This window comes from Chiloscyllium plagiosum, unplaced genomic scaffold, assembly GCF_037043375.1.
Source record: "Chiloscyllium plagiosum isolate Xiang-an unplaced genomic scaffold, Cpla_swu_hap1 HiC_scaffold_32, whole genome shotgun sequence".
Lineage (NCBI taxonomy): Eukaryota > Metazoa > Chordata > Chondrichthyes > Orectolobiformes > Hemiscylliidae > Chiloscyllium > Chiloscyllium plagiosum.
The window spans coordinates 3945319-3968926 of record NW_028270170.1 but is presented as its reverse complement, the minus strand read 5'-3'; the positions used below and the strand labels follow the sequence as shown (position 1 = coordinate 3968926).

At 42.1% G+C, this 23608-nt stretch overlaps 2 protein-coding genes across 5 annotated transcripts in view; one reads left to right on the top strand and one right to left on the bottom strand.

Moving 5' to 3' along the window:
- The window catches only part of LOC122539732 (sorting nexin-11-like), a 131103-nt gene that overhangs the window by 22002 nt on the left and 85493 nt on the right, over positions 1 to 23608 (bottom strand). The gene's annotated exons all lie outside the window — the stretch shown is intronic.
- The window catches only part of LOC148141536 (uncharacterized), a 48997-nt gene continuing 34684 nt past the window's right edge, over positions 9296 to 23608 (top strand). The window contains exons 1-2 of the mRNA XM_087977723.1: positions 9296 to 9819; positions 21932 to 22102. Coding sequence (XP_087833849.1) covers positions 9363 to 9819; positions 21932 to 22102 — 628 coding nt within the window. The 5' untranslated portion in view covers positions 9296 to 9362. The remainder of the gene's footprint in view (positions 9820 to 21931; positions 22103 to 23608) is intronic.

Sequence of the window (23608 nt, the reverse complement as noted above, 5' to 3'; positions counted from 1 at the left end):
AGGAGGTTTACCAAGATGTTGCCTGGTATGGTAGGAAGATCGTATGAGGAAAGGCTGAGGCACTTGGGGCTGTTTTCATTGGAGAAAAGAAGGTTTAGAGGTGACTTGATAGAGGTGTACAAGATGATTAGGGGTTTAGATAGGGTTGACCGTGAGAACCTTTTTCCACGTATGGAGTCAGCTATTATGAGGGGGCATAGCTTTAAACTAAGGGGTGGTAGGTATAGGACAGATGTTAGGGGTAGATTCTTTACTCAGCGAGTCGTGAGTTCATGGAATGCCCTGCCAGTAGCAGTGGTGGACTCTCCCTCTTTATGGGCATTTAAACGGGCATTGGATAGGCATATGGAGGATAGGCGAGGAGGTTGAGCAATTCATCAACTTCACCAACACATTCCACCCTGACCTTAAATTTACCTGGACCACCTCTGACACCTCCCTCCCCTTCCTGGACCTCTCCACCTCCATTAGTGACGACCGACTTGACACTGACATTTTTTACAAACCCACCAACTCCCACAGCTACCTGGATTACACCTCTTCCCACCCTATCTCTTGCAAAAATGCCATCCCGTATTCCCAATTCCTCCGCCTCCGCCGTATCTGCTCCCAGGAGGACCAGTTCCACCATAGAACACAACAGATGGCCTCCTTCTTTAGAGACCGCAATTTCCCTAACCACGTGGTTAAAGATGCCCTCCAACGCATCTCGTCCACATCCCGCACCTCCGGCCTCAGACCCCACCCCTCCAACCCTAACAAGGACAGAACGCCCCTGGTGCTCACCTTCCACCCTACCAACCTTCGCATAAACCAAATCATCCGCCGACATTTCCGCCACCTCCAAAAAGACCCCACCACCAGGGATATATTTCCCTCCCCACCCCTTTCCGCCTTCCGCAAGGACCGTTCCCTCCGTGACTACCTGGTCAGGTCCACGCCCCCCTACGACCCACCCTCCCATCCTGGCACTTGCCCCTGCCACCGCAGGAACTGTAAAACCTGTGCCCACACCTCCTCCCTCACCTCTATCCAAGGCCCTAAAGGAGCCTTCCATATCCATCAAAGTTTTACCTGCACATCCACTAATATCATTTATTGTATCCGTTGCACCCAATGCGGTCTCCTAGCAGAGCACTTTAGGGAACATCTCCGAGACACCCGCACTAATCAACCAAACCGCCCCGTGGCCCAACATTTCAACTCCCCCTCCCACTCTGCCGAGGACATGAAGGTCCTGGGCCTCCTTCACCGCCGCTCCCTCACCACCAGACGCCTGGAGGAAGAACGCTTCATCTTCCGCCTCGGAACACTTCAACCCCAGGGCATCAATATGGACTTCAACAGCTTCCTCATTTCCCCTTCCCCCACCTCATCCTAGTTTCAAACTTCCAGCCCGCACTGTCCCCTTGACCTGTCCGGACTTGTCCAACCTGCCTAGCTCCTTTTCCACCTATCCACTCCACCCTCTCCTCCCTGACCTATCACCTTCATCTCCTCCCCCACTCACCTATTGTACTCTATGCTACTTTCTCCCCACCCCCACCCTCCTCTAGCTTATCTCTCCACGCTTCAGGCTCTCTGCCTTTATTCCTGATGAAGGGCTTTTGCCCGAAACGTTGATTTCGCTGTTCGTTGGATGCTGCCTGAATTGCTGAGCTCTTCCAGCACCACTGATCCAGAATATGGAGGATAGTGGGCTAGTGTAGGTTAGGGGGGCTTGGATCGGCGCAACATGAGGGCCAAAGGGCCTGTACTGCGCTGTATTTTTCTATGTTCTATGTTCTAAAAGACCTTGGCTATTCACCCTATTCATGCCCCTCGTGACATTATAAACATACATAAGCTTCTAGTTCCACTAGATTTTTATTGTAATCAGTAATGTTATGCCTATAAACTAGCAATTAATCCATTACAATTTCCACTCAAGGAAAGTCACTAACTACCTCATGTTGTCCGCGTTGATACACGTTTGGAACCATAGAAACAGTGGATGCATTAACAAACATCTGTATCACCCGAATGTAGTTAGAAAGCTGCAGCTTTCATCCAGCTTTGATGCCAGTAAACACCTTTACATCCAAGGTGGTGAAGGTTTTTGTTGTTGGAAGCTTGGGAAAAGTCCTTTTGTAGTTAGCCTGAGCTAAGAAAGAATTATTTGAAACTTTATTTAGATTGTTTTTATTGTTAAACACTCTGCAGAGAGATCCATAGTGGAATACATCTTTGAAACAGTTTCTTCCCACAGTGGTAAAAGCGTAGAAGTTTGTCACTGCTCTAGCTCACTAAATCAAAAACTACATGTTGGGTGTGGTGAGGTGAATAAAACTGTTTAATTGAATGATCCAATTCGAGCAATGAAGAATCCACCTACTTTTCAATTGACGTTTGAAGACTGTGCACTGTGAGGATGGAAAATTGTCAGGCAGGAGTTATATAATGACATTTCCAGCAATATGTCTACCCAGAGTTGGTACCATTACATTTAAGCTGGGTACTGTGGTGTTCCTCACCATTTCAACAACTTGCAGTCATATGGCACTTTTAAGGTAAAGCATCTTTGCAAAACTGGGCCCCAAGCTCTGGATTTCCTCATGAAAACGTTCCTCCCCCTTCACATTCTTGAAGTTGCTTCTTTAAGCAAACCTTTGGTCACCTATCCCCCGAAATCTTTGTGTCACTTGATATAAAACTTTGGTTGATGATGCTTCTAAGAAGTTCTTTGGGACATTTCACTACATGAATTTTGTGATATAAGTGCAAGTTGTTGTTGAAACCTTAAGAGTGGATCCTTATTTATTCCAAAGTGCTCTCAAACAACCTTGTAAATCACTGACACACATTCCCTTTTTATGCACTGAATTGTTTTCCAGCATTGTTCACAGTTGCCGGGGTATTCCTATATTAGCCACAGCTCCAGCTGAAACATGGAACAAACTACAAACACCAAACAGCTCAGCTTTAACAAAATGTAATTACTTTACAACACCAGAAAACAACTCTCCTTTCATTAGACCTGTGTAACCTGAGCCATAAGCAATTGGGCTGTACAGGCAGGCTTTATATCTAAGTAAATAGCTTCTATCCTGTGCACCAACCCTGATCTTGTCTGGCTAGTTTAGGTTAAAGAATATATTACTGTTTATCACAGCAATTAGGACACTGAATCACAGAGGTGACAGGGTTCAAGCTAGCTATAAATGCACTAACCACAGTTTACAAATTCAAAGAATATACAATCACTGGGGTGGGCTCTGAAATTAGCTGAGTGCTACACAATGCAGGATTACCAGAGCAATGCGAGAGATAGGATTCAGATCAGGTACATTTATGTTTCTCACATGATTCTTAGTTCACCTCAGGAAAGGGGTTGCTAACAAAATATAAATTGCATAATGACCAGGTGGCATTTACTCTGACAGGTGTCTTGTATACAAGAGGGCAACATCACAAACTGAAAGGTAGTCCATAAACACAGAAAGGATGGCTGGTAGAAATCTGGAATGATGCCCCACAAAAGTTGAGTTTTTAATCTGGTTTCTCACTCCTCCTAGAAAATCCTGTGGTTTTGGGTGAGATGGAGAGATATATATTGTGATATTGCAAAGTTTTACAATTATGTGGGATTGACTAGATGAATCAGCAAGTTCAATAGTGTTCATAAGTTTTTAAAAAGGTTGCTAAGACTGGGACAAATAAACATTTCAAAACTTAGGTTTTTTTTAGTAAGGGTATTCAAAGTAAGGGACTAAAGTAGCAGCTGTTGTTAAGACTTGGATTTCACTGAATGGCAAAACATATTTGAGGAGATGAATGATCAGCATCTAATTCTATGCAAAAGCTTTGTAGGAACAATGGCATTTTAATTTGGAAAGGTTTAAAAAACTGTTCTCCCCACCTATCCTGAAGCAACTGATTTTTGTTGGGGTCTAGGAGTGTAAGTATAAGAATGAGGAAGTCTTTATAATTCTGCAGGGCTTTGGTGAGAACACATTTGGAATATTGCAAATAGTAAGACAGAGGGTGGTGATTGATGGGAAATGTTCATCCTGGAATTCAGTTGCTAGTGGTATACTGCAAGGATCTGTTTTGGGCCACTGCTGCTTGTCATTTTTATATCAGGGCGTAGAAGGATGGGTTAGTAAACTTGCAGATGACACTAAGGTCAGTAGAGTTGTGGGTAGTGCTGAAGAATGTTGCAGGTTTCAGAGGCACATAGATAAGCTGCAGAGTTGGGCTGAGAGGTGGCAAATGGAGTTTAATGTGGAAAAGTGTGAGGTGATTCATTTTGAAAGGAACAAAGGAATAAAGAGTACTGGGCTAATGGTAAGATTCTTGGTAGTGTAGATGAGCAGAGAGATCTTGGTGTCCATGTACATAGCTCCCTGGAAGTTGCCACCCGGGTTGATAGGGTTGTTAAGAAGGCATACAGTGTATTAGCTTTTATTGGTAGAGGGATTGAGTTTCGTACCACAAGGTCATGCTTCAGCTGTACAAAACTCTGGTGCAGCCGCACTTGGAGTATTGTGTACAGTTCTGGTCACCCGCATTATAGGAAGGATGTGGAAGCTTTGGAAAGGGCTCAGAGGCAATTTACTAGGATGTTGCCTGGTATGGAGGGAAGGTCTTATGAGGAAAAGCTGAGGGACTTGAGGCTGTTTTCATTAGAGAGAAGGAGTTTGAGAGGTGACCTAATTGAGACATATAAAATAATCAGAGGTTTAGATAGGATGGACAGTGAGAGCCCGTTTCCTCAGATGTGATGGCTAGCACGAGAGGACGTAGCTTTAAATTGAGGAGTGATAAATATAGGACAGATGTCAGAGGTAGTTTCTTTACTCAGAGAGGAGTAGGGGTATGGAACGCACTCGCCAACTTTAAGGGCATTTAAATGGTCATTGGATAAACATATGGATGAAAATGGAATAGTGTAGGATAGATGGGCTTCAGATTGGTTCCACAGGTTGGTGCAACATTGAGGGCAGAAGGGTCTGTACTGCGCTGAAATGTTCTATGTTCTATTGGTCATCATATCTAAGAAAGGATATGCTTGCACTGTAGGCAGTACAGCAAAGATTCACTAGATTGGTTCCTGGATGAGAGGTGTAACTTATAATGAGTTGCTGAATAAGAACAACGGTAATGCTTTACTATTAACTATATGTTACTACTTGTACAGTCCAGGTTTTGTACCTAGATATGTTTGTAACTAAGATCGTGCTGTTTGTGGCAACATTGTACACTTTTCACTGTACTCCTGTACTTGAGTACATGTCACAAGAAAGCTTAAACGAAATCAAATCAAAGCTGCAACAGTTTAGAAGAGAAGTGATCTTTTTGAAATATACAAATTTCTGAAGTAGCTGGGCAGCAAGCACTGGAAGATTGGTTACCCTGCCTGCGGAATGTACAAGGGGCATTGCTTAAGGATAGGAGTTGATAATTGAGGACTGAGATATTCCTTCACCCAGAGAATTGTGAATCTTCAGAATTCAGTGATTTGATAACGTCATTGCATAGCACATTTAAACAGGGATAAATAATAGATTTTTGATCTTTCAAAGAATCAAAGGAAATGGAAGACAGCAGAGAAGTGGAGTTGAGACAAAAATTGAGTAACAATAGTGCTGAATGGCAGGGCAGGTGTGAGGGTTGTACGCCTATTGCTATTCCTTATGTTCAATGGCTGTCAGATACTCACCCAACTGAACACTCTTCAAAAAGTGAGTAATGGCAGGTTATTCAACCATGGTGGGCAACACAGAGAAATGAAGGAAATTCTGCATTCTATAGCACCTTCCCAACTTCAGGGCATTCCAAAGCAGCTTTGAAATGTAGTTGTTGTTGTAATTTAGGAAACGTAACAGCCAATTTGCCAACAGAAAACTCCTGTAAGCAGCAAAGTGATAATGGCCAGATCATCCTTTTTTTTAAACTGATGTTGATTGAGGAATAAATATTATCTAGGAGATCAGGGAGAATGCCCTGCACTGTCTTTTATGTCTTCTTAAGATAGCAGATCAGTGCCTGAGTTTAACACCTCACCCAAAAGATGAATGTGAAGACCAATTCTGTCTTCACATCAGAGCTATAAAGGTGCACTTGGTAGTCAGGGACAGTCATTGGATGACTATCAGCAATAAAAATCTTACCTATTCTGTCCTCCCTCTTCAACCCAGAGGTAGCTCACTGTGCTTTTCAGCTTTATTTCCATTCGTTACTACGCACTTTACTATCACCAAGGCTGGCAATGTTCCTGGAAATCTGATCAAGAATACAGGCACTGCTCAAAGAAAAATAATGCAAGCGAGTTACCATGGTCTATTGGCAGACCTGCAAATGTTTCAACTAAAGCATGATCCTAAGGCTAAGATCTCTGTTAAAACACATTCTGCTTTCACAGGGCTGATATCAGCAGAATAATTCTGGCCTTTGGCTTTAAAGAGACTACAGTGAAATATTTATTATTAACAACCACAGCGCCAGAGACCCGGGTTCAATTCCCGCCGCAGACAACTGTCTGTGTGAAGTTTGCACATTCTCCCCGTGTCTGTGTGGGTTTCCTCCCACAGTCCAAAACTGTGCAGGTTAGGTAAATTGGCCATGCTAAATTGTCCGTAGTGTTAGGTGTTGGGTCTGGGTGGGTTGTTCTTCAGAGGGTCAGTGTGGACTTGTTGGGCTGAAGGGCCTGTTTCCACACTTTAGAAGGGTCTGTTTCCACACTTTAAGTAATCTAATCCCCGCTAAATCTGCTCCTTATCTTAAATCTATGCCCCCAATCATTGATCTCTGCACCAATAGGAAAGGTTACTTCCTGTCTGCCCCTCATAATTTTATACAATTCAATAATGTACCCCCTCAGCCTCCTCTACTCCAAAGAAAACAACTGCAGTCTGTCCAATCTCTCTCCATAACTAAAACTCTCTAGTCCAGGCAACATCCTGGTAAACCTCCTCTGCACCACGTGCAATGCAATCACATCCCTTCTATAATGTGGATTCCACAACTGTGCACCATATGCTATCTGTGGCCTAACCAATGTTTTATACAGTTCCAACATAACCTCCCTACTCTTAAATCTAAGCCTGGGCTAAAAAAGGCAACATACCTCATCCTTTGAGGAGAAAAGTGCTCTCTAAGATTGGTTTAAAATTTACTTTTGACTGACAATACTAATGCCATCTTTGTCCTGTTGCCCTTGTTTATTTGATATAAATGTTCTTGGTTACTTTATCTAAAGCAATTTAATGTTCAGTGTGGTCCTGACAGAAGGTGCGTGTATGTCAGACAGGCAGGATTGGGTTTATGATGCTGCTGGTAGTGGAATAGCCAAACATTATGCATTGTCTAGAGTAGGTAAATCAATTTAAGGATATGCTGCTAAAATGGGATTAAGAGAGATTGGCAGGAAGCTGATATAGATTGTAAACACTGCTTTGGGACTGGTTGGACTTCTTTTTGTGCTGCATACTCGATGTAAAGAGAAGCTGGACAATGCAAACATTTGACTTTTGGGAAGGATGTTCATCTTGTGGCTTGCATTGGAAAATGCCTAAATCCAAATGTGTTAATTCCTGGACCAATAAGGAAGGGTAGATTGAGCCCATGTCTTGCTGAAGCTTCACATCATTTGCATTAGGGTAAGTGGAATAGGCAGGTGAACCAGATCACATTAGCCTTGATCTTGCTGAATATTGCAGCAGGCTCACAGAGCTCTTCTGTTCCACTTGCTCCTTTTCTCCATTTCTCAACAGCATAAAAACCATCGTTTTTCCAGCCCAGTTCAATTCCAAAGAAAAGTCATATCAGATCCAAAACATAAATCTACCAAAGTTTATCGTACACTTTCTGTTTTTATTTCAGATTTACAGCTTCCACAGTTCTTCCCTTTAATTTCAATTTCAGCACACCTAGCATCGACCAGATGGGCTGAATGGCCTGTTGCTGTGTATATACATTTAACTAAAGCCTGAGAATATGATTCTGCAAATATTACTCAGTTGAGTAAAAAATGCTCCTGAAAGTTTCTGCCCAAAACCTACCTATTTTGACCAAGCAAGATTAATTTTTAAGGTGTGGTGTAAAACCTATCTTTTTTTCATTTGCAGCTGCAGAGGAAACCTAGTGTTTGAAGACCCAAAACCACATCCTGCTCAGGATTAACTGCTTTGAGACATTCCAATTTATTTTTATCAACTCTCCAGTGATTCAAACTTTTTTGGGGCTTTTTCTCACCTCATACTGAATCTCAAAAACAAGTGCATGTCTCTCAGTTGGTGTCTGAGTCTATCCTTTTTGTTCACTTGTATTTCAGTTTCTCTCAGTGGCTTTTTGTCATTTTCTCTTGTCATATATATCTGTGTAGGCTCGCACGTGTATAAAGGTGCATTTCTTTGGTTTATCTATACTGTTTCTCTGTCTGTGCGTAGTTTTCTTTTTGTATTTCTGCCTGTCTCTCTTATTTTTGTCTCATTTTATATTTATGTTTCTGCTTTTCTCTTGCCCGTGTGCATGTCTCAGTTCACTATATTGTATGCGTATTTCTGTTTTCTGAGTGTCGACCCCTTTCCCCTCTTTGTTGTTACTCACAGTCAATTTCACATTTTGTAAAGGAAACCATTCCCATTCCTTATTATAATCCAATGACTTTTTAATATTTGGTTTGGTCATGAACATATTAGAGGATTTTGTTTACAATTCTTTAGTTTTAATCAATATTTATCACTGGCTAATCATTCAGTACTGAGATGGTTAAGGCCTATTTAAAATATTCCTCCTGTTCCCTGACTGCTAATACTCTGAGAGCCAGTTGGAGATAAGCTGCTACATAGGATCAACTTAAGTACACATTTTTTTCCTCTCTTTTAATTTTTCTGAGAAGAAATGGCGATCTGTTTTCCTTATGCATTGCTGGTGTCTGATAAGATCAATGCACGCCTAGGATCATAAGTGCGCGTCAGCAAATTGCAGATGATGTTATCAGGGCTGGGTTGTGGTGTCGAATTTCAGATGAGATCACTTATTTTACATCACAAAGCACATCCCTAAAGCCTGCTCAGCATCAACTTCACGTTTCACAGACCTCTTTGTTCCTGGTCTGTGCAGCAGCAAAGCCTGAGAAGCACATTCCCTCTCTACATTCTGCGAGCAGCCACAATGGAGCCTGTTAGCTTCCATTATGCCTGTGCTCTAAGTGCTGCCTGACGCCTTCCTCAACACAACAAAAAAAAACCCCAGCGTAACAGCACTGCCTGTCAGGCATTTAAAACAAAAACGTGGATTATGGTTTTGAGTTTAGAGACTCGCTTTGTATAAACACACTATTGTATTCTCTGCTGTTTCTGTGCTGTTGCAGTGCTAGTATGGAGAACCCGATCAAAATCAAAAGGACTGCCATCACTCTGGCTCAGAAAGTCCAGATCATCCTGAAGTTGAACGACCCCTCCTTCAAACAGAAGGAGATCGCCCGGGAGTATGGGCTGACCGCTTCAGCCATCTCCAAAATTGTCAAGAAGAAAGAGGAAATTCTGGAGGAATGGCTGCGTGGTGGGAACTTGGAACGCAAGCGTAAGCGAGAGGGGAAAAACCAGACCATCGACGACGCCCTGCTCAGCTGGTTCTGGACGGCCAGCAAGGAGAAAGGCCCGATTTCAGGGCCAGTGCTGATGGCCAAAGCCAAAGCCCTTGCTGAGGAAATGGGGATCGAGTTCAAACCCACCAACGGGTGGCTGTGCCGGTGGAAGAACCGCAACAACCTGGCTTACAAACGCACACCGAAGGATAAGAGTGAATACAGAGGGATGAGCGATCAGTGGACTGGTACGATATTTAATTTTGCTGATCACCTCCAATGTCTCTCAAAACTGTCACTATTCCACTCCCACACGTTCACTACCTCACAAAACTGACAGGGCATTCCCACTGGTTCTCTGACCAGTGGACCAGACCACTGTTAGCCCTTGTTCTTGTCCACATTCTTGTCCTGCTTGGAGTTTCCTCACTGTACCATTGTTAAGACTGTAAGGTTGCATCAAGTGCATGTTACCTTGCAGAAGACTTCTATCCTGTTTCACGTGCTCCCTATGTTAGGAGCCAGAGATATGCCTCAGCATCAATCACGGTTTTTTCCCCAACCTTATCCGCCTTTATGCAAGTGTTTGCTTTGCTGGGACAGGATTTCACTGGCACTGTTTTCTCACTCAAGCGCCGAATGATCATGATCAGTGATTGTAGGTGATTAGCATCAGCCAGCTATTCTACTATGTAGTGTTGCACAACCAAATCAAGCACTGCCACTCACATACCTGTCACCGAGAGGCTGCTAGATAATAACAATCAACAGCATTCTCCTGCTGATCTTCCCTTTCCTCCCAGAAGTCAGTTGTATTGGCTTATTAAACGAGTTTACTCAGCCCAAACTAGGGGTGAAACTCTGACCCTCACTGGTTCTGGGTGGCTCACATGCACAACCAGTTTCATTAGCAGCTAAGCAATTATGAAGGTTACATTTTTATCGGGAGGGTGTTGGCAGAGGGCCCCCTGTGCATGGTACTTTGCACATAGCAAACCCCAACAATTTGCTGATAGATAAATATAATCATATAATTGTGCCTCAGTAACACTAGCTGAATCTTTATCAGATTCATGACATTGGCTCTGAAATGTTAAGATATGATCAGGATGTGGGAGCAGAAGCAAAGCCATCTTCCTGGATGGATCAGTTAGTTAACAAACATTCTGTCGATCACGTGTCAGCTATAGCTCAGCGGGTAGAACTCTTAATTCTCTCTCAGAAGGTTGGCAGTTTAAGTCCCACTCCAGAGACTTGAGCCTAGGGTTTGAATCCAAAGTCCAGGCCATGACTTGCATTGCCAGTGCTGGATGGTCAGATGTGCCGTCTTTAGAATTAAATGTTAAATCATGTCTCTACCTGCTTGTTAGGATAATAATGATAAGTTGAATGACACTTAGCACCCAACACGGTCAACAGAATTTTTTATGACCTCATGTTTCCAGAGGGTGCAAACTGGGAGCCCAGCCATGACAGCACTTGACTGATCAAATCCAGAGGTAACAACATCAGTTTCCATGTTGTATGACCCTATGACTCTGACATGGGTGAGAATTTTGCAATAGATAAGCTGAAGGACAAGCCGAGATGCATGACATTTTGGAAGCTGTCAAAAATTTTCAGTTATATTCTGAGCAGTGTCATCACATTTCAAGAATTAACTTGTTTGCATATCACGGCACTTCTTTCTTTATTGGAGTAAAATGGATGCTAATCTTGACAGAAACCAAAACATTTGTAAAGGAAACCAATAGGAAGGAAATGGGGATGGTGGGGAAGGTGTTAGCAAGTTAAAACTGAGTCAGGTTGGCACAAAGACATGTGGAGAATTCTTTCTCTCCATTTTGAGGGATCGTCAAATAATCATATAATTCCAGGTGTTCATGTAACCCTGGTGCACCTTATTCACCCTTGCACACTGTGTGTAATGCATTCACTTTTCATTGATCTCTCCTGGTTCAGTATTACATTCTTGTGTGTGAATCAGGAGGTTGTGGATTCAAGTCCCAGCCCGGACATTAGGGCTCTTAAGCCACACTGACATTCACCAGGGCAGTCCTGAGGGACCAGTGTATCATCAGAACTGCACACCTTCAGATGAGATGTTCAACAGGAGCCCTGATTGCCCTCTTAGGACATCATTTCAAAGAAGAGAATCCTGAGTTAACATTTATCCCTCAGCTCATATAGCTAAAACTATTATTTGCTGCTATTTGGAGGAGCTTACTGTACGCAAATTGGCTGTAATGTTTTTATGTTGCAGCTGTGACCATTCTTCAAATGTACTTATTTGGCTGTAAAGTGCTTTGGGAGATCTTGAGCTCAGAAAAATTGCAAAAGAGATTTACAAGAATATTACAAGATGATTAGGGGGTTAGATAGGGTCGACAGTATGAACCTTTTCCCGCGTATTGAGTCGGGTATTACAAGGGGGCATAGCTTTAAATTAAGGGGGGGTAGATATAGGACTGATGTTAGGGGTAGGTTCTTCACTCAGCGAGTCGTTAGTTCATGGAATGCCCTGCCAGTAACAGTGGTGGACTCTCCCTCTTTATGGGCATTTAAGAGGGCATTGGATAGGTATATGGAGGATAGTGGGTTAGTGTAGTTTTAGGTGGGCTTGGATCGGCGCAACATCGAGGGCCCAAGGGCCTGTACTGCGCTGTATTCTTCTATGTTCTATGTTCTATGTTCTATTGCTGGACTGGAAGGTCTGAATTATGGGGAGAGGCTGAATAGGCTGGGGCTTCTCGCTCTAAAGCATGGGAGGCTGAGGGGTGACCTTCTAGAGGTTCATAAAACCATGAGGGGCATGGATAAGGTGAATAGCCAAGGTCTTTTTCCTAGGGTGAGGGATTTGAAAACTAGAGGGCATAGGTTTAAGGTGAGAGGAGAAAGAGTTAAAAAGAACCTCAGGGGCAACTTTTTCACACAGAGACTGGTGCATATATGGAATGAGCTGTCAAAGGAGGTAGTGGAGGCTGGTACAATTACAACACTTAAAAGGGATCTGGATGGGTACATGAATAGGAAGGGTTTGGAGGGATTTGGGTCAAATGCTGGCAAATGGGACTAGATCAGTTTAGGATATCTGGTCTGCGTGGACGGGTTGGACTGAGTTGTTTCTGTACTATATAACTTTTGACTATATAAATGCAAGAAAGTAAAATGATTTCTCACCTCTTCTCTTGACTTAAAGAAACTCTTTAGGTCAATCTGTAGAAATGATTTTTAATCAGCTTGTTCAGACGTGTTATTGCACACAGGTGGGACTCAAATACACATCTTCTGGTGCAAAGGTAGGGTTTCCACAACTGCACCACAAAAGCCCTCACCAATCATTGTATTTGTACTTAGACAATGAGTGACAATAGACATTTAATTATCGTCAAGCCAGATTCTTCATCTCTCGTTTTCAGTTTTGGACTCTCAAAGATCTCTGCAGTCACCTAACGCTGACCCCTTGAACATATGGATTTGAACTGCTCTACCACTGATGGCCATATCTCAGTTGCTCAAGATCCTGAGCACTAGAATTCCCTCCCTCCACTTCACTTTCCTGCCTCAAGATATTCCTTAGAAGTTACCTTTTTGACAGAGATTTTGGTCATCTAACATAACATCTTCTGCCATAGCTCAATGTCATATTCTGTTTTACAATGCTTCTGAGAAGTAATAAAAGCTATTATTGTGACATGGGGGGGGACTGCCAAAAGACATCAATTGTGACTATGTTTCTCCTTTAGGCAGGAGAAGGTTACAGATTGGAAGATTACCACACTTTTTGTTGGGTAAAACATTAAAGATTATTGAACCAAAGAGAGTAGAAAGAATTTGTGATCCAGTTGTGATCCAGTTGATTAACAGGTTGTTCTTTTTGGGCTGAATAGCCTCCTCCTCTTTTATGTTCCATACTTGGTATTATCATCCTTTGTTTGGCTAACAGCAATTCTCACCACCACTCCCAAAATCAGGGCACAAATGATCACAACGTAATCATGGTAAGTTACTAGGAAATATCAGAATTTAATCACATTTTCAATCAAGAAATCTACCAAAATGGAAAATGGCTATAGAACAGGAAGCCACCAAAAGTATAAAGAATATAAGTGGAAATAAGTCAGTTGTAAAAGTCAAAATTTCTAAAGTTCCGCTGTGTTGGCAAAAGTACTTTAAAAATACAAATAAGTTACAACATGGGTGGATGCCATTCAGCTCTATCAGTCTGTGTTGATGTTTACCCTCCACATTTACAAAGAATCCCAATAACATTACCACTATTTATCCATATCCTTTCATTCTCTTCTTCACCCAATCTAATCTTGCATGTTGACATAATTTGCCTCAACTACTCACTGTGTAACTGAATTCCACAAAGTGAACTGTTACAAATTTCTTACAGGTTAAAAACAATGACTGCAGATGCTGGAAACCAGATTCTGGATTAATGGTGCTGGAAGACGAAGGGCTTTTGCCCAAAACATCGATTTTACTGCTCCTCGGATGCTGCCTGAACTGCTGTGCTCTTCCAGCACCACTAATCCAGAAACAACTTTCTTACATACGATTTTCCATCCATGGTACCTCATTCTAGACCCTTTGACCATTGGATGCAGTCAAAATCATTTACCTATTCCACTCCTTCATAATTTTAAACATGTCTAACATTGCATAACCTGACTTGTTCCTAATGATGAAATCTGAATTTATCAACTCTTTCTTGATATTTGTACATCCTCACATGGTGAGTCCTTGCTCCACATTATAAAGCCTCAATCTCCTTACAATAGTGTGGAGCTGTTAACCGCAAACAGTGCTTTGTGGACGGCACGGTGGTACAGTGGTTAGCACTGCTGCCTCACAGCGCCTGAGACCCGGGTTCAATTCCCGCCTCAGGCGACTGACTGTGGAGTTTGCACGTTCTCCCCGTGCCTGCGTGGGTTTCCTCCGGGTGCTCCGGTTTCCTCCCACAGTCACAAATATGTGCAGGGCCAGGTGAATTGGCCATACTAAATTGCCCGTAGTGTTAGGTAAGGGGTCAATGTAGGGGTATGGGTGGGTTGCGCTTCGGCGGGTCGGTGTGGACTTGTTGGGCCGAAGGGCCTGTTTCCACACTGAAATCTAATCTAAAAAAAAATTAAAATAAATATTTTGCAACATAGCAATAACAGTGCAATTTGTGATTTCAACAAATAAACTGAACACCGAAAACTGAACTAAGCGTGATTGATTGAGATATTTGACAGTTTTTGGTTTAAAAATCAGCACAGGGTTTCACAACTTAGCATGTCTTTAAATATTTTATGAAGTTACAAAATCAGCATCTTTACATCAAGGCACATCACTGACCCAACTGGTTTACTTATTTTACTCTTCCAAAGACTGTGATAGAGTAACAAAACCAACTTTTAAAAGAAAAATTGTTTATAAGAATTTAATTCATGAAATGCCACATCAGAAGGAAACAACAATCACTTGGATTTATATAATGCTTTTAATTAATAGTTCTCCATTCTGCCCTCCTGTTCATCCTTAATTTTGATTGCTCTGGCATTGGTTAACTGTGCCTTGCTTCAGCTGCCTGGCCTCTGAGCTCTGCAATTCCACGCCGAAACCTTTCCACATCCCCTCTTTTTTAAGACACTCCTTAAAACCGACATGTGATCAAAATCTTTGATCAAACATTTGGTCACTTGTTCTAATGTGTGGCTTGTGTCACACCTTTGATTCCACAAAGAGACTGAATATTAACAGGGCAAGTTGGTGTTGTTTTGAGAATGAGGGGTGGGGGGGAAGGGGGATGAAAGTTGTGCCGGCGGTAGATCTAGGGCAGTGCACATAGCACTCGTAGCTTGTTCTAACTTCAAGCACACAAAACATGCCCAAAGTAATGCAGTATTCGAAAGGTTAATGATACAGCCAATACGGGCCAACAAACGAGGATCTTTGTACAGGCTATCTATATTGAAAATCACATCCTGTTGTTTTTTTTAATTTGGCAGTCCCAAGGATGAAGAAGGAAAAAAACCTACATTCTTTCCAGATATTATCAAGTCCTGTTTAAGGTCACACTGAACGTCAGTGGAATGGAAGTTGATCTTATCAGGAGATGAGACGGTGGTACATCAAAGTGCAACCACAATGAGAATTCAATGTTAAGTTGCTGCTTGTTGCATTAGCCCACAATGATCTTATCACAATTCAAAAGTACCAGGAATTGAACCACTTTCCATCTCCTTTCTTTGTAAAAGACCAGAATCTTTAATTGCATTTCTCTTGTGCTGAGCAGGGCTTTGCTGTTCTTGATGTTGGGTAGCTAAGAATGTCTGAGCGTTTAAAGATCAGTAATGTGATCAAGCCAGCACAAGAGCTTTATTCAATCCACTCCACTCAGACCACCCACTATCTCCTCTCCCTCAATATTACTTTTTAAATCCCTTAAGGTTCTCACGTTTCAGGAATAATGAAATTGAATTCCACATTCTTCTCCCCAATAAGAGAGTCACATTATGACCGTGATTTACTAAATTACAGGAGCATCAATGAAATAGTTGAAAATTAAAATGGTTTACACAGGTTGGAGCAGGAGAAAAATAACAAGCTTCACCCTCACTGCGCAACATGCTTTGAACAGACAGAATCGTGGAATGAAACAGGACAGAAGGAGGCCATTTGGTCCATCATGTCTGTGTCAGCTCTTCAAAACAGCTTTCCAATTAGTCCCACTCCACAGCTCTTTTCCCACTGTCCTGTATTTCTCCCCACAGTACTAACTCAATTCCCTTTTGAAAGTTACTACTGAATCTGCTTTGATAACCATTTGCTGCATAAAAAGCACATCCTCACAGCACCCTTGTTCTTTTGGCAATCACCTTAAATTTGTGTTTTCTGGTTTCTGACCCTTCTGCCTTTAGGAACAGTCTCTCCTTATTGATGCAAACAATCAATATCTGATAGCAAACACAGCTATCAATTCACTTAACTTCCTCTGCTCCAAGGAGATCTCAGCTTCCCCAATCTCTCCATGTGACTGAATTCCTGACCCACCTCGTCCACATCCTCTCTTATCCTTTTTGAAAGGAGTTGACCCCAATTCAATACAATGCTCGGGATCTCTGAGCATTCACAGTCAGCAAGCTGTGCTGAGTGTGTTTTTTACCCATTCCTTCCCTGGATGAAGGATGAATAATGCCAAGATACAGTTCCACAGTTAAAACTTGCCCTCTGACATCTTACCCAGGCAGTCATTCTTCCTGACAGAGTCTGGATGCTGTGTGGGTACTTTAACTAATTGTTTGATCATGTATTGCACACAGCCAATCTTGTAATCGTCCAAATTCTACAGTCAAGCAATTTTAATCAGTAGTCAGTGAATAGTGAGCAGGAATCCCAGCTGATTTAAAACATTATTATTCCCTTATTGAGGGTACTGAAGTCATCTATAATAAATTAATTACTGTTCCATCAGTTCATTCAGTGGTGGATACTTGCTTCAGAAGGCTGTGAGTTCAAAGTGCAACCACAATGAGAATTCAATGTTAAGTTGCTGCTTGTTGCATTAGCCAACAATGATCTTATCACAATTCAAAAGTACCAGGATCACTTTCCATCCCCTTTCTTTGTAAAAGACCAAAATCTTTAATTGCGTTTGAGACATTAGCACATAATCCAGGCTGACACTCCCAGTACAGCACTGAGGGAGTGCTGCAACATTAAGATGTTGCTGTTCTCCCCAGTACCCAGGACAATATTTATTCCTCAACCATCACCACAGCAAATAAACTATCTAGTCATTATCACTTTGCTGTTGTGGGATCTTGCTGTGTGCAAATTAGTTGCCACATTTCATGTATTCCACCAATGACTACAATTCTGAAGAATTTTATTGGTTGTAAGATGGTTTGAGATGACTCGACATCTTGAAACATACCATATAAATACAATTTTATTGGTCAGAGTATTGAGTACAGGAGTTGGGAGGTCATGTTGCGGCTGTATAGGACATTAGTTACGCCACTTTTGGAATATTGCGTGCAATTCTGGTCTCCTTCCTATCAGAAAGATGTTGTGAAACTTGAAAGGGTTCAGAAAAGATTTACAAGGATGTTCCCAGGGTTAGAGGATTTGAGCTATAGGGAGAGGCTGAACAGGCTGGGGCCGTTTTCCCTGGAGCGTTGGAGGCTGAGGGGTGACTTTATAGAAGTTTACAATATCATGAGGGGCAAGGAGAGGATAAATAGACAAAGTCTTTTCCCTGGGGTCGGGAGTTCAGAACTAGAGGGCATAGGTTTAGGGTGAGAGGGGAAAGATATAAAAGGGACCTAAGGGGCAACTTTTTCACACAGAGGGTGGTATGTGCTTGGAATGAGATGCCAGAGGAAGAGGTGGAGGCTGGTGTAATTGCAACATTTAAGAGGCATTTGGATGGGTACATGAATTGGAAGGGTTTGGAGGGATATGGGCCGGGTGCTGGCAGGTGGGACTAGACTGGGTTGGGGTATCTGGTCAACATGGACGGGTTGGACCGAAGGGTCTATTTCCATGCTGTACATCTCTATGACTCTAAAATGTTCATTCTTGGGGGATTTAAATCACAGTCAACTGGGACCTTTAAAAGAAGCTGCAATGATATCAATTAATAAAGTGGACTAAGCCTCATGGAGTCAGGGACATTGTGCCTAAAATTCACCAGCCAGAAATTTCTGACCTTACGCCTTTAAACCCAGTGTGCCCAACCTTTTACCCTCACACAGCTTGTGGTTTAACTGTTTCTGTACAGAATCAATAAGATCCGTGAGCTCTATGTCTATTGACATCCAGATTTCAAATCGTCCCATTGGTCTTCTCAAACTCAGGGATACAATTCAAATCATTCCCTACAATTTCACCCAAATGAGCAGTGAGAGCTCAAACAATAAATGTCAGTCGGCAAAGCATTTAATCACAGGCAGCATCACAGCCAAGACAAGTGAGATGGTGGGGCGGGGGCTTGAAGCCTCTCTTAAAATAATTACACAGGTACACTGAACAGGAAGAGTAAGCTGGATGGGGAAAAGCATTTCTTTGCTTCTGTTCCTAACATCATTCACTGTTATGGTTTTATTTATTCTTTACTTTATAAAAGGATGCCCTTAAAATATAAAGCAATGAGGACAATTGCAAATGGAAGGAGAATGAGTTATACGGAAAGATTAAGAAAAAAGCTCAGTTACCACAGTCAAAGGAAAGGACAGTTAAGGGAAATCTGGTTGAAAGTATTTAAAGTATTAAATGTCTAAGATAACATAAAGCCTAAATATCACTTAACAATACAGCAGGATGATAGAAACAAATGTCAAATTTCAAACTAGGGAAAATAAATTTCCGTTGAATTGCAGGAGGAACTGCATCATATAGGGTCTGATAAATGGCTAGAGTAATCAGCTAGGCTGTGCAGTAAAGGCAGAGAACAAATCAGAGTTGAATATTAAGAGCAGAAATAGAAATTGCTGGAAAAGCAGCAAGTCTGGCAGCATCTGTGGAGATAAATGAGAGTAAACATTTGGGTTGAATGACCCTTCCTCAGATGCTGCCAGACCTGCTGAACCTTTTCAGCAACTTCGTTTTTGTTTTTGATTTACAGCATCCACACTTCTTTCAGTTTGAAGATTAAGGGGTGGTGGGGTGGCGTAAAGGGATGAATACTATTTTAGGCTTGGACTATACAACAATATTTTTGGGCCCCTCTTGGGGCAGTGGTAGTATCCACACCCATGGACCAGGAGGCCTGGGTTCAAGTCCCACCTGTTCTAGAAAGGTTTAATAATATCTCTGAACAGGCTGATTAGAAAATATCTCCAACACTACTTTTAAAAGTGGTTCTTCTTATAAAATTTACCCTTTAGTGCTTTGGACTGGTCACTTGACTTGACTGTGCAGCTGTCATCAATGTCTTTTGTAACTTTAAACTTCCAATGTTTTCTTGTCAACCTCCTAAGAAGCACCCTCTGAGCTTCTGATGTTTCATACCAATTCATGGTCACTCAACTTCCCCTTCTCTCTAACCTACACTGGCTCACAATCTGACAAAGTGTTGTTTTTAAAATTCTCATCATTATTAGGGCGGTATGGTGGCTCAGTGGTTAGCACTGCTGCTTCACAGCACCAGGCACCCGTGTTTGATTCCTGCCTCGGCCGACTGTCTGTGTGGTGTTTGCACATTCTCCCCATGTCTGTGTGGGTTTCCTCTGGGTGCTCCAGTTTCATCCCACGATTCAAAGATGTGAATTGGCCATGCTAAATTTTCCATAGTGTCAGGTGCATTAGTTGGGGGTAAATATAGGGTAGGGTGGGATACTCTTCAGAGGGTCGGTGTGGACTTGTTGGGCCGAATGGCCTTTTCCCACACTGTAGGGAATCTAATCTAATTTTCAAATCCGTCCATGTCCTCCTCCCTCAATACCTTAGTAACCTCCTAGCCAAGAACCTTTTGAAGTCTTTGAGCTCCTCCAAACCTGTATTCTTGTTGGGATTATGGCATCAGCTGCCCCAGTCCTAACTCTGGAATCCTCTCCCTTAACCTTGTCATCTGTTCATATACTGCTTTAAACACAGTCCTGAAAATTCAACTCTTTAACCAAGCTCTTGGTCGCATCCAATATCTCCATGTAGACTCTGTGTCAAATTATGCTTAAAGCTCCCGTTGAGGGCCTTGCACTGTTTGACTACTTTACCGGTACTACATAAATGCAAGTTGATGTTGTAGTAAGCAAGGCAGTTTACAGCCAATTTGGGGATTGCCATTATCTGTATGCGCTATTGTTCCACAATACCCTTAGCATCAAATAAATAAACTAGATTTAAAAGATAAACTATCCAGCCTAAAATTAGCCCACACAAACAGACCAGAGTTTCAACCAGGGCCACTACAGTACAGCTAAGTAGGATAGTTATGTAATTTTTGTTAGCTGAACTAAAGTCAGGGGAAGCTAACATATGATCTTTTTAATTGCTGAAAATTATACAAGTTTATTCCTTGATCACTTATCTTTTATTAGGTTCTGCTCGTACTCTTTAAATATAAATTTGTAAATTAGACGGTTTATGCTCCAGACACAGTTTCTGTTGAATTAGCTACTCTGCACAGAAAAAAATAACTACTGTTCACCTCTGAAGCTGGAGAGTATAAATATCAGAGCTGAAAATGTGTGGCTGGAAAAGCGCAGGTCAGGCAGCATCCAAGGAGCAGGAGAACCGACGTTTCGGGCATGAGCCCTTATTCAGGAAGGGCTCCTGCCCGAAACATTGATTCTCCTGCTCCTTGGATGCTGCCTGACCTGCTGTGCTTTTCCAGCAACACAGTTTCAGCTCTGATTTCCAGCATCTGCAGTCCTCACTTTCTCAGAGTATAAATATCAGCCTGAGCTCCCGACAATTAGCCACTTCCCATTGCCAAACGGTCTATTTGGATATCAGGCAAGGCGAGAATCAAACTCAGTTCTGATGGCCTCCGTAGTCAAATATCCAGCAAGGCCACACTCCCTTGAGACAAAGGCAGGCCCTTTGTGTCTGTGCTATCTATTTTTCACAGTATTCCAGATCTAATCCCAATGCCCCATTCTCTTGCCATAATATTGTATTTTCCCATCTCCAAACATTAATCCAATTTCCCTTAAAAGTTCCAGTGGCCTCTGCTTCAATACTCCCTATGGCAAAGCAAACTATGTTGCAGCAAATACTTGTAGTTGAAGATTTACAAGAACATAGAAGATACCAGTTGAGTGAGTTACCAGTACTCAAGGAGCTGTTATTCAGCAAATGTCACCACCATTAACAGTACGAAATGACGGGACACAGAAACAATAGGGCTGACGATGGTGTAGTGATAACGTCACTAGGCAAGCAATCCTGAATACCAGGCTAATGTCCTGGGTACTGGGTTCTTGAATCCCACCATGGTAGGTGGCGAAATTTCAGATCAATAATATCTAGAAATTTAAAATTGCTAGCTTAATACAAATAAGGAATAAGAGTTCCTTATTGAGCCCTTGAGCCTGCTCCACCATTTAGTGAGATCATGGCTGATCTGATTTTTAACCTCAACTGTACATTCCTATGTTTCTCCAGTGATCTAATGGCAACTATATAACCACTACTGAGTATTGTAAATCCCATCTGGTTCATTAATGCCTTTTAGGGGAGGAAATATGCCATCCTTACCTGGTGAGGCCTACATGTGATTCCAGAACCACAGCACTATGATTGACTCTTAACAATCCTCTGGGCAATTAGAGATAGTCAACAAATGATGGCCCATACGGCAATACTCACATCCCATGAACAAATGAAGAAAATAAAGTTTACATGTATTGGCCATTTCAGGATTCCCTGCCTTTGTGCCTCAGTCTCTGTATCTCCAAGATGGGCAGCTGGTCCCAGATTACTACAGAGAGAGAACAGCAACACAGCCGCTGGATGAAGCAGAGGAAGATTCCCACGACCAGTCTGCCGAGGGAGCTGAACAAGAGGAGCAAGACCCACAGTTTTATGCAGGCGAGTCTTATCATACCTAGACAAGGATGGGTGGATTATTTCAATCTGCAAACACCCCAAACCAAAATAATTTTTGCTTGAAAAGTTGTTTAAATTTAAAATTGTTCATTTACTGGATGCCAGAACTGTGATTCTTTGTATAAATCTGCATTTAATTGCAGTAACAGAGAGTTTGTAAGAGAGGATAATGTGGCTAAATACACAACCATAAATGGCTATGTGAATGAATATTCAATTTGGGATTGAGCTATAACAGTGTGCAAGCCTGGCCTATACTCAATCTCAATGTGTATCCGTGGACTTTTACAGTTCAAGGAAGTTCCAAATGCAATCTTCAGTCAGTGCTAAGCTACTTGACTTTAGTACTTCAACAACTCTTACTGATTATTGTTGAATGTGGAAGAAGTTTGACTATGATGTCCTCTGCCACAGGACATTACCTCAGCTGACAAAGGGTTGGCAACTTGGTGATGTGTTGCTGCTGTAGCTTGTGAGCACTGCTGGATACCAATGTTATCTTGGGCAAACACATCTGTAGTAGTATTTGCTGTTCAAGGACTCTCAGATCAGATTTAAGAAGCTGTGCTATAGATGTTGCATCACATCAAGGTGTTACCTGGACACTTGCTCTAGGAATTGGATACATCCTACAGATTTTTAAATTCAAATTTTATCTATGATCAGGCACAGGAGGATGTAACTGTAGGAGAATTGATGATTCAAGCATACGTCCTTCGTCAGGAAATCCTGATGAAGGGCTTATGCTTGAAACATTGATTCTTTTGCACCTCGGATGCTGCCTGATCTGCTGTGCTTTTCCAGCTCCACACTCTTCAACTCTCATCTTCAGCATCTGCAGTCCTCACTCATTCCTGACGAAGGACTTACGCTTGAAACATTGATTCTCTTGCATCTTGGATGCTGCCTGATCTGCTGTGCTTTTCCAACTCCATGATCTATATGGACTTCAGTGAGGTGTTTGACAAGGTTCCTCATGGTAGATTGGTTAGCAAAGTTAGATCACATGGAATACAAGTAGAACTAACCATTTGGATACAGAACTGGCTTGAAGGAAGAAGACAGAGGGTGGTGGTAGAGAGTTGTTTTTCAGACTAGAGACCTGTGACCAGTGGTGTGCCACAAGGATCGGTGCTAGGTCCACTGCTTTTCATCATTATATAAATGATTTTGATGTGAACATAGGAATTACAGTTAGTAAATTTGCTGGTGATACCAAAATTGGTGATGTAATGGACAGCGAAGAAGGTTATCACAGAGTTTAATGGGACCAAGGAGTGGCAAATGGGCTTTACAAAGAACAAAGAAAATTACAGCACAGGAACACCTAGCCTGCGCCGATCCAGATTCTCTACCTAAACCTGTCACCTATTTTCTAAGGATCTGTATCCCCTTGCTCCCTGCCCATTCATGTATCTGTCTAGATACATCTTAAATGACGCTCCACCCTCTGCATAAAGAATTTTCCATACATAGCCCCCTTAAACA